This window comes from Limulus polyphemus, unplaced genomic scaffold (genome assembly GCF_000517525.1).
Source record: "Limulus polyphemus unplaced genomic scaffold, Limulus_polyphemus-2.1.2 Scaffold4498, whole genome shotgun sequence".
In the NCBI taxonomy this organism is placed as follows: Eukaryota; Metazoa; Arthropoda; class Merostomata; order Xiphosura; family Limulidae; genus Limulus; species Limulus polyphemus.
This window is the reverse complement of record NW_013670108.1, coordinates 68,603-81,105: the sequence shown is the minus strand read 5'-3', so window position 1 is coordinate 81,105 and position 12,503 is coordinate 68,603. Positions and strand designations below refer to the sequence as shown.

At 33.1% G+C, this 12,503-nt stretch overlaps 1 protein-coding gene across 1 annotated transcript in view; it reads left to right on the top strand.

Annotated features, from left to right (window-relative positions):
* Positions 1 to 1,056: 1,056 nt before the first annotated feature.
* LOC106471260 (CAD protein-like) overlaps positions 1,057 to 12,503 on the top strand; it is a 78,989-nt gene continuing 67,542 nt past the window's right edge. The window contains exon 1 of the mRNA XM_022399868.1: positions 1,057 to 1,128. Within this exon, the coding sequence (XP_022255576.1) occupies positions 1,057 to 1,128 (72 nt within the window). The remainder of the gene's footprint in view (positions 1,129 to 12,503) is intronic.

Sequence of the window (12,503 nt, the reverse complement as noted above, 5' to 3'; positions counted from 1 at the left end):
CACAACGTGACGGGATCAATCAATGTGTGTGTAGGTAGTGAGTAATTGATCTGCAGTCACAGGGTATTGTTGAAGTTAACGTTTGTTCGTTATAGTGTTTGTTTTAGCGCGAATGTTGAAATTAAGTGTATCGTAAAGTTATATTCAGAAAGAATAAACCAGTTTTATTAAGTAAGGACTTGTGTCGCTAAAGTTTCGTCCGAACGAAATTACGGAAAATTAACTAACGAACGGAGACGTAACAATATCATGGGCGTGGTAGATGTGCAACTACAGCTTTAAAAGGTTAAATCGTCCCATTTTCCCATATATTATAGTATTTAAGTAAGTAACATTGAAATTTCAATATTCTTTGTGACTAGCAAAACCAGGATCGATTTTTTTTCAAATTTTAAAAACTCATAAGTAAATACAAAGAATTGTAAAATCACGTAAGTACATACGAAAAAAGTTAAACAAACAGTAACAATTATACAAATATTCTCAAAAGAGATTTGTATAAAACTACCTCAGTAACTTTAAATAATGATAATGATAATAACAGTTTGTTGATCGGTAGTTTGTGTGACATTATATCACAATAAAACTGATAATAATTTTCTACAAATCTTTCTTTACTGGCTCTGTGTTACGGGTTTTTAGTAAGAAGAAACATGACAGCATTTCGCCCATACATACATTAAATTATTGTTAACAATTTACATTATATATCAATTATTGTGTTGTATAACACCTATTTCTGAGTTCCGTCAATACTATTTTCTGATGAGCCATATTTAATTGGCTTGTGCAATATGAATCATGTTTATGATTGGCAATTATCATATACGACACGGTATTTAAAACAATACCAAATACCATATATATATATATATATAATTCTAATTTAATAGTTAAAATCTTTAGTTAACTTTTACAAGAGGAAAACTTAACATCGTCGTAACATATTTGTAATTAAATCGAAACTGTTGAGCAAACTCTTTAGACAAATAGAAAGCATATACAAAGATTTGAATAAAAGAGCTACTTCATAATCTGGCAAACTCAATAAAAGTAATGCAGTCAGCGCCGAAAGATGATTTCGTGTCATACATGTTGCACGAGGAGCAGTTAAGAAATGGTATGGCGGTAAGCAACAAGTGGCTATAGTTAAAAAAACAAAACAAACTCTTATAATCATAATTTAAGGAGATTATTTTTGGATGGTTGCTATAGGTAAATTTATAATCAGTTTAATTTGGGCAGAAAAATTTACATATTGCTTTAAAATGTCATTCGCTAATTGTTTTGATTAGAAACTTTTCATAAGAGTTATTAAGTCATGCGCGCTCATCCACTAACTTCAGAGTCGCACGCACACAATTAAGGTGCAGAATATTAGATTCTGAGGTCGCTTAACATAACGTGGTGTAATCCTACCCTTTCAGAATATCTTCTAAGAATTAAGAATAATAAATTCAATAGAATTAATTCTTGTATTTGTAAGAGTGCGATAAGTCATAATGATAGGAAAGAAAAAGTGCAATTAGTTTTTAGTTTGTTTTCTGCTAAATTCTAGGCTGCTTGTGCTGGGATAACATTGAACTTGAAGTTAATGGATCCTTTTTGCCACTCGGTTAAGATAGTAACACAAACTGATAAAATAGTTTAAACACGTCACACTTAAATGGTTGTGCAACTGCAAGTAATCAAGAAAGGGTTACAGCCAAAAAAGTTATTTTTTTACGTAATACCTTTACAATTTCCTAATCTATCACGTTCAAAGTTCATAAACAATACCAGGCAATCTGAGAAAACAGAAGGACTAATTAAAAAATTGGTTTTCTAGAACACTTTTCAGTTACTTATGACATTAATAGGATAAGAACATTATATTACAAACAGATTAATTGTTAAATTTGGTTATTGTGAATGTGAAGGACCCAACTCTCCAAGTTAATTTTTTACTTGTGTATGTAGCTTGGATAGGCAGTGTAAAACATGGGAAGAAAAATGTAATTAATATGTTGGCTGCTGCCTCATGTTAATTCACATTCTGGTGCCAACTGCAATATGAACCTCTACATTTAACCAGGTTTATAATAGAAATCAAGAAGTCCTAAGTGATTGTATATTATAATTCTTAGGAAAACGGTCTGATGGTGTCATAAACTTGGATTTGAATATCTCTCGAATACAGTTATTATAAATGCACTTATTTTCAAAGAAATTCAGAGAAAAGACCAACAGATTGCTGAATTCAAACAAGCTATTATTGAATCATTGTGCAAAGAATCAGAAATTCATCAAACACAAAACACATTTTCTGTGATCAAACACACTTTAGAATCCTATGAAACCAGGGGTGCTTCAAACAGGAAAAAAGCAAATGATGCTCAGGATGCTACACCCCAATGGCAGAGAAGTAATGGTTGTATGGAGAAAATCAAAAGGACTAATAGGTTTCTACATGCTGTGTCAAATGTGAATGGAATCCTGCCTACTGGTTTGATTTTCAATAAAAGCCACTAACAATATTTACTATTTTGGCAGTAAAATAAAATTTCTGTAGGTGAAATATTTTTTCATAAAGTTATTTTTTTTGTTTGTTTTAGATGTGAAAAAGTTTTTCAAAACACATTTTTGTTATTTTTTTAGCCAATTTCAAAGTATTGTATAATTTTCTCTTTGAAAAATGCATTATTTTCTATGTTGGATATGGAATAATAGGTAATGTTATTTTGCTTTATTTTCCAAATGTTTTGTGTTGCATGAAGGGTAGCAAAATCACAATATTATTATGCAAACAAGAGCATTCATGAAGTGCCAAGAAGCAATCATTATTCTACAGTCAAAGGCCACAAAGAAACTTTATATATATTTTAAATATGGTCTGTGAACCACCGGAGGGTTGTAAGGCACATTACTAATAGTGCCATGTGACCCTCTGGCGGGTCACATGGCAGCCAATGTGTTAAAATTAAAATTTTATAATGTATATTTGTTTAGAATTTTTCAATTTATAATGCTGGAAATTCAAATAAAAAATAGTAGAGGAAATACAACCATCATACAACATAATGTAATTTCTTGCCAAAATTTGGTAACTGAAGAGGTTGCAGTGACATGGTTAATGGGTCAAGGACTTCTTCACAGTGCTTTTTATTTGTTTTTTAAAGTTACTTACTATATATTCATATATTACAAGTCAAAAATTAACACGGACAGTGGAAACCTTTTCCTCATTTGCAAAAAAACATGGAAAGTTTGGGCCTTCTCCTTCACCATAACTTCAAATTCAGTAAATTGTCTTGAAAAATGACTTTTATGATGCTTCTTGATGCTGAAGCATTCAAATCCAATGCTCTAAAGTTAAGTTCTATGTACTTACTATCAAGAAAAAAAAAACGCTTGAAGGAAGACCATGAATATGAAAGCAACTAAAGAGTAAGGAACATCCCAGACATGAATTGGACATTAAATCCTTTCCAGACACGTGGTCGCCAAGCTAAAAGAGTATTTTAGCAAGTCAGTCAAAGGAAGAAACAGTTAAGTTACCAAATTCAAAAAGATGTCATTAGTATCAGTCCAAAAAAAACAACAAAAAACGTAAGAGGATGGAGAAAGGTACATTCCCCAGAACTCGATACCAAAAAAGATAAACGAAAACCTAAGGAAAGTGAAAAAAGTAAAAAGTTTTAAAACATTCTGAATAACATTTTAGGCAAATTATCAAATTTGAAAATGCCAACAAAGACTGATACTGTTAAAAATATTTAACTGTTAAAGGCCTGGTTAGTCTTACTGAATGTGTTAGAGCATGGAAAATGAACTTTGATAGAAGTGAAAAGAAATGCACTTGAGGTATATTTGGAAATGCTTTCATTCTGAGTGAGAGGAGAGAAATATGTTTATGTACTGAAATTGTGGAAGATTAGATCTAGAGTTGGTCTTGGATTATACCTCTCGTTAAGGAATACATTTTTGAAATAGTTTACCTAATGATGAAGTATGTGCTATCTGTAGTTTTAATTATTTAAACATTTTTCTTGGATAGGTACATAGGTGGGAAGAGTTACATTTACTTTTGGCTTTGATATTTAGGATAGGACTTTTTGGTGGGTGAAATGGTAATAACAATAAGCAGAATGAATTTTTGTTACTTAGGTTACTGAACTGTATATTTGCTGATGATACTAGATGGTACCAATACTGATGAGTATGTTTCTCTAATGTATGAGATAAATGATTTTCATCTAGGAATGATTTAACTTCTGTTCTTTTCGTAGCACACTAAAATTATTTCTATAAAATATATACCAATTAACATAATCTATTGACAACAAGGAACTACTCAGTCTTTAAAGACTGTCCTTGCATACCCCACATTTGAAAACCTGAAACTTGAAACTCACCCTTTACTTTCAAGAAATCATCAATTTCCTACCTGAACTTTGGTAAAGTGCAAACCTCCACTATCCAGACTGCTGACAACATAAACTTATTTCATAAATCAGTCAGTGTGTTAGATAAATAAAATTGTCTTAAGTGGTTCTTAGACTGTTTTCTTCCAAATCTTAAACTTGTGTTCTCTTGTTGGGTTGTCTTTCAGAAGCACAAAGAAATCATTATCCTTTATCTTATTGCTCAACCAGATAATATTTTGAACTTCAAAGATCATCTTTTACCTTTTTTTTTTGATAGAAAATAAATTAAGAGATCTTAACCTGCCCCTGTAAGATAACCCTTACATCTCTGCAATCATCCAGAGCATATTTTCTGATAGAGAACTTACAATTATGTCAAAGTTTTCATTGATTAAACCATTTTTTTTCTCTTGTTAGTGGTACAGTTTCAAAGTCAATTGTCTTTACATGAATATATCCAGAAACATTGCTTCTGCACATTTTTTGATGGTATGAAGTTGATGCTCCCTGGTGGTCTCAGTTCTTTAATTCTGGAGAGTTTGAAGTATCTTCTTCCTTAATGCTTTGGGGATCATTAGTTGCATCACAGGTTTACTACAACATTTTGATGGTTCATAATGAGAGTAGAACACACCACTTGGCCTTATATCTCAATACACAAGTGTTAGATGCTATTTAGATCCCTTTGCAATGGTCACACTTCATCTTGCTGTAATCTGTGGTATCTTTCACTTGCTCTTCCTTGGATTCCTGATTACTTGTTTATTAAGTCCATCCAAGAGTTGAAATGTCACTGCCCAATGATTTATTATAACTGCTACAGCAATGATTTTGAGGATCAGAACATTCAGTGAACAGAAATGTTTTCATCAGTTTGTAAGATAATCTGTCAGTATTTTCATTCTTCTGACACTGGTGATGCTGTGCAGTGCAGTTGTATTCTTGTATCATTATTATCTTGTGCTCAGACATACTCTCCTGATTTTTTAATTTTTTTTAGATATTTCAGTGATATGCGCCACTTAAATAACGAATTTCCAACCATAGAAGGTAGTAGTAGTAGTAGTATTTAACAGTATTTTACTATATGTGGAAACAGTTTTTTTCATTCTTTTACAGATGTTAACATATGAATCATATAACTTGAGAAACATTAATTGGATTATGGTGATAAATATTGTTAGTAGCAAGGTTTCCCAACTGATTAATCAGTACATTTAAGCATAATAAGTTTTCAAGTTTTTGTTTTATGACTATGAATATGTATAGTTAGAGTATTAATGTTAAATTAGCTATATTACTAGATATAGCTTTGATAAAGTGGTAATAATACTGGGCATTAATTCGTTCTATGCCATCCTATATCTCTGATATACTGCTTCATTCCTACCTTCACTGGAATCAGTATCCAAGATGAATGGGCAGTCTCAGTGAGAATAAGCCACCAATAGTATATAATCCAAAGCATTCTTTACAAACTTGAATGCTTGCATGCATTTGTGCATCTGCATAAATTTCTTATCCAACATAACCAATGCAGAGAGTGAGTAGGGGTGGCTGTCTAGGTTGTTGATAGAAAGACGTAGAACTTAAAAAGTGGTGGGCTTCTAATTTTTTTTTCATGCTGAAGCCAGTTCTTGAGCACTGTTATCTTTTGTAGGATCAGTGGACATTCCATCCCTGAACTGTCATTTGACCAAACAGACTTCTGAATGTGTACAAACACACACACATTTTGCTTTCAAGCTTAGATCTTTGATATGCTGAAACCATTCTCAAGGGACTTTTTGATTCATCCAGGCCATCCTATCCTCTAAATTAAACTAAACACTAAAATTCAAAACTAGTCCTAAAATGTCTTTAAATCTACTACATCTAGCACATTTAAAGGCAACCTATTTTAAAGGGCAACCACTCTGTTAGAAGAATAAAGCTGTCTTAGGTGAAAATGACTCATCTTGGCAAATTTATATCTGTGTATCCTAGTCCTATCATTCTTACCATTAAGTATGAAAACAAAATACATCAACACTATGAATTTCCTTAACAATGTTAAACAAATCACATTCCCTCTTAACTCTTTCCATTTCAAGAGAAAATAAATAAAGAAATATTAACCTATCTGCTTATGATAACCTTTTCATCCCTGGTATCACACTAATAGTACTTCTCTGTGCCCTTTCCAACAATACAAAGTCCTTTTTAAGGTAAGGAGCTCAAGACTGAGTACAGTACTCCAAATGTGGGTTTTATTTGGGAACTTTGTACTGGCATGTACTTTTTACAGTAGCCAGTAATGAAGATGTGCAACTTGTATGTTGAGTTTGTAGGTTGGAGGCTGTCATAATTAGAGGCAATAGATAAAGAGAAGTGTAGACTAAGGGAATTTTCAAGAGGAGCTTAAGCTTTTATATGCAAGGAATACATCAGCTAACAATGTCTTCCAGGAAGTTAGAGTACTATTTGGGCTAAAAGTAGGGGATTTAATTGTAATAAGCCTATTCTATTGAGCAACAGATTTTAGCCCTTGGCTTGTGCAGACAAGGAACTATTGGAGGGAAAGAAAACAAAAGGGACAAAGAAGGATATGGATGATAAAATTAAGGTGGTTATAGTTATGTGCAGTAAATAGGGAGAAAAGAATTAGATTATGTTAACCGGGGGAAGAGGTGGAGGATATAACTGACTGAGAAGGAGATATAATAAAAGGGGCTAGCATGTATGCAGTTTTTGTTGTGCATGTAGCGGCTGATGATGTAGGGAAAGGTTGGTTAGAGGAGCTAATTAATAAGTACAAGAGGTTGATAAAGGTATTTAAAGAAAATGTCCATAACTTAATTTTGTCAGATATACTGCCCAGAATTAATTGTGGGGATGAATGTATTAGTAAGTCACTGGGGCTAAATGCTAGGCTTAGGTGTAAGGATGAGCAGATTGGCTGTTTGGAATTGTGGTATCAGTTTAATGGGAGTAGGAATCTTTTTGAAATGGATGGTTTACATTTAAATACGATAGGGGCTGGCTTGTTTGCAAGGGCTATTAACTCAGCTGTAAGGAAAGTTTATATTAGGACTAGACAGTGGTGAGAGCCATGATAAACTAAATGCAAAAAAAAAAAGAGCCAGAGAAAAGTTTAGCATAGGAAATGATTATAGAAGTAGTTGTAAGGGTAGGCTTAATTGTTACTATTGTAATGCTAGAAGTATAAGATATAGAATAGATATCTTTAGAGCACTGGTTGGAATGGAGGATTTTGATATAATGGGAATAACTGAAACATGGTTAAAAGCAGATGATTTTGTGGACAGAAATTTCTTTGAAATACAGGGTTACAGGCTATTTAATAGGGATAGAGTGGCTTTATATGTAAAATCTGAGTTACATCCTGTTGAAGTTGAGGATATCAAAGATAACAGCAAGGAGATTGAATCCACTTGGGTTTCTATAAGCAGATTTATAGGGAAAATACTTTTAGTGGGAATTTGTTGCAGACCACCAGGTGATACTGATGAAATTAAAAAGAAACTTTACAATGAAATTAAAATATCAGCTGTTAATGAAGGTATGCAACAAGAATTATCTGTGAATTGGGCAGCCGAGATATTTGAAGAAACTGATCAAATGTGAAAAATTTTTAAAGATGATTTTTTAATATTTAAGGTAAACATATTCCTTAAAGAAAGAAAAGGGTAGCTGCAAGTAAAATACCAGGTTGGCTCACAAAGAATATAAGAGACAAAATTAAAGAAAAGCATCACAAATGTAAGAAATTTAAATTGACTATTATGACTGGAGATTTAGAAGATTATAGAAGATAAAGAAAGTTGGTGAAACAGGAAATTAGGACATCAAAAGAGATGTATGAGAAAAGGTTGGCTGAAAATTTGAAAATTAACAGTAAGGATTTCTTTAAATACATTAAGGGTAAACAAAATGTTAGGATTGGGGTAGGACCCTTGAGGGATGATAAATGAAGGCTTGTATCTGATGATTATGAGATGACTGGTTATTAAATTTTGCTTTTACTTCAGTTTTTATTAATGAAAATTTAAGGAGTTATAATTAAAGCCATCTGTCATCTATTTGCCCAACTTGCCAATTAATCCAAATCCTTTTGTAAAGCAGCAACATCCTCTTCACAGCCAGCAACACAAAAAACTTTAATGCCATCAGTAAATTTAAATAATCTATTGACCATTCCTTCATCTGTGCCATTCACATAAATGTAGTTTCGTATGGTGTTTCTCACATCTCCAAATTCTGTTGGAGGTGAGTATCCGGGAGTAGGACTGGCGTCCTAGTCCGGACACCGGGTGAGCAGGTTTTGGTGTGACGGGGATTTGAACCCGCGACCTGCAGATTGCGAGTCGAATGCCCTAACCACCTGGCCATGCTGGGCCATTGACATAAATAAAAAAAGAGCAAAGGTCCTAACACTGAGTTCTGAGGTACCCTAATTATAAATTTAGTTTGATTGAATTTATTTATAACAACCCTCTGCTTTCTTCCATTTAGCCATTTTTCTATCTAGTAAGCCAACCTATACCCCACACCTACAGAAATAACTTTTCAATAAGCCTTTTATATAGCACCTTGTCACGTGATTTTTGAAAAATTCAGATACAATAAATCCAAACTCATACCCTTATCTACATAAGTAGTAACTTCTTCAAAGAATGTTAAAAGTGTAGTAAGGCAATATTTTTCTTTAGCGAAATCATGCTGACTATCAAAGAAAAATTTAAACTATTAAATATCTGAAAAGCATATGTAATCATAATTTAAAAACCTATTCCTACCACAAATGTAAGACTGATATGGCTATAATTACTGATACAATTATTATCACCTCTCTTGAAAAGTGGAGCAACATTAGCCAACTTTCAATCTTTTGGCACTTGCCTACTATTCAAGGATTTAGAAACAATAGTAGCAAATGGCTCACATATTCAATTCTTATCCTCATTCAAAACAACTGAGAAAATATTATTTTGTTCAGGAGCTTTATAATTTTTTAAACTTCCCAATTTTTTTCTTAAAAGTTTGGAATTAATGTGATCATATTGTTAAATCATGTTTCCATCTAGAAACTGTCCAGGATGAGGAATATTGCTTAATGAAATCTTCATTAGTAAAAATTGAAGAACAAATATTATTTAATAACCCATCTCATGATCATCAGATATTAGATTTCCCATATCATCCCTCAAGTACTCATAATTTCATTTCCACAGTTAAGTCTTGGCAGTATCCTTGACAAAAATTAAGTTATTATGGCCCTTTTTTTTGAATGCCTTTGTTAATGCCTTGTACTTAACAATAAGTTCCTCTGATCTACCATTCCCTACATCATTATCTACTAAATGCACAACAAATACTGCATCACTGCTAGCACCATTTACTATATCACTTGCTCTGTCAGTTATATCCTCCACTCCTGTCCCTGGATAGCATAATCTAATTCTTTTTACCCATATTTATTCAGGGACTGTCCTATCTGTATGGTGTACTAAATACCTATCTATATGATGTGCTAAATAATCATCTATAATAATAACCTCCTTATGTTTTTCTTTTCCAACCCTATCTGTCCCTCTCATTATCCATCCCTCCTCTAGTTCATTATCTGCAGAAGTTAAAGTCTGAAGGCTGATATTTGTTACTTAATAGAAACTGCTTATTAGAGTTAAATCCATTAGTACTAGACCTTTTAGTACTGTTTTAACTTCTTGAAAGTCATTATTAGTCACTCTATTTTTCACATGCAAAAGTTTTAATTTACTTTTAAATTCTGCTGTCATTTCCCACAGTTTACACTTCTCTTTATCTATAGGTTCTACCCTATTAAAGCAGCACTGCTAATATTCCAGGTGCTCCAAGTTAACATGCATGGGTGTTTTATCAAATGTGCATCATCTTTGTTTATGAGATGACATGTTTCTCCTACTACTACTCTCCTTCCAAGATGGCAAGGCTTAACACAAGTGTATAGGTATCCACATTCTGTCCAAAAGGATGTTAATTAACTACAGAAGACTTGCATACAAATTTTGAGAACATTCCCTGAATATAGCCAAACAAAAATTTATTTTCTATATAATGTTATGAAAAGGTACTATACATCCTATGCTATACATCAAGTACAGGTACATCCTTAAGATTATCAGGATGTTTGGGGAAGTTGATTTTCAATGATTGGTTGCTTTGTTCCTTGGACTGATAGTTTTATAACACCCAGAGATTTGCCAGACTTGTCTACACATTAATGTACAATATTAGATGTATCTTGAATAGTAAAAGTGGTGCTCTAACACAGTCAAAAGTTGCATTTGGACAATAAAACATATAGACAGAAAGAAACCATATATACATAAACTCAACAACTCACACATTCATGTGAACATACACACACAAAAGCAACTCATACATATGCTTAGCTCACACTGATATTCACACAGTATGCCCAGCAGTAGTAGCAAATCGTATCATTTGTTCTTAGTTAAACTACTTTCTTCCTGACTATTTTTATGATCTGTTTGATGTCAAGTGATTCTAACAAGTTATTCGTTATGCACAAAAGTGCCAGTAAATTTAGCCTATCTTGGCACATTGTTGATTCAAAATATATTCTGTTCATTATCCTTTTTAGTGTCAAGAATGATCTTTCTCCTGAGTAATTTCCTGACATGAGGTACAGGTACATCCTTAAGATTATCAGGACGTCTGGAGAAGTTGATTTCAAAGATTGGTTGCATATAATTCAAAGCATACTTTGTTCTTTAGATTCTGATAGTTTTATAATGAACCATGCCTTGCAGAGGATGGCAAATTAAACAATTTCTTCCTCTCTGCAACTCTCCAAGTCTGTAGGATACATACTAATAAGCTCTTTAATGACATTGTGGAGGTATTCTGTAGGCATGGTTTGTAGAAATCCAAATTTTCAACTGACATTTTTATATGACAATATTCTGTTGTCTAATGCAAATGACAGTTTATTGTTAAGAATGTTTGAACTTTATATTGAGTAGAGGGTGAAAAATTACTGTTCTCAGCATCCCCTTCATCCCATCATGTATTTCTCTTCCTTTTCCTTGATCTTATATGTCTCACATCCTAGAAACTGTTTACCTTTTTCTTCATATTTGGGAAATGTATCTTGTAAATCCTGCATGAATGTCTTGAGAGATTTTAGCAGAAAAGAAGCTGTACTGACATACATCTGAGAGTTTTGTAATGAATGACTTGTCTTGTGAGACCTGTCCAGGATAATGCTCCATAATTCTGTCATTATATCTGTTTATAGCTGTTCCAATTGTAGCATAAGGTTTCTTGACTCTAAGCACACTTGAGGCTTTTCAGAGTCATCATTTTTAATGCTTGCATTGTGTCTGAGTGGATGCTCCATCTTGTAACCTCTTTATCATCAGAAACCCTAGTGTTTCAAGTACATCGTGTAGGTGCTTCCACAGGTGGGGTGAAGCTGAGAAAACACATAAAGCTCCTGTGTAAAAGGTAAAGAATAAAGAAAGTTCAGTACAGCAGTTCACAGCACATTGTCCAACCAAACTGAGCACAGCATTAAACATAGACTGCTAGGGGGTTATTCTCTTTAATCAAGGCTTGCATATTTGTTCATGTTGTCATAAGATTGCCCACAGAAACCTTGAATTCTATATCATTCTTTTCAAGGAGGTTAATGAGAACTCTAGCAACTTCTCCTGTGTGATTGCTTATCAGTAAGAATGTGGCAAATCTCTCTACAAGGCCATCATATAGAACATATCTAAAGATTATTGTCAGTTAATCCATGTGGTATATGTCTGGAGTAGAATCAACAGACACTGAGCAATGCTTGGATGTTTTGGTTTTTTTGGATAACAGTGGTTTGCTGCATGTGGCAAATCTCTCTACAAGGCCATCATATAGAACATATCTAAAGATTATTGTCAGTTAATCCATGTGGTATATGTCTGGAGTAAAATCAACAGACACTGAGCAATGCTTGGATGTTTTGGTTTTTTAAATAACAGTGGTTTGCTGCATGTGGCAAATCTCTCTACAAGGCCATCATATAGAACATATCTAAAGATTATT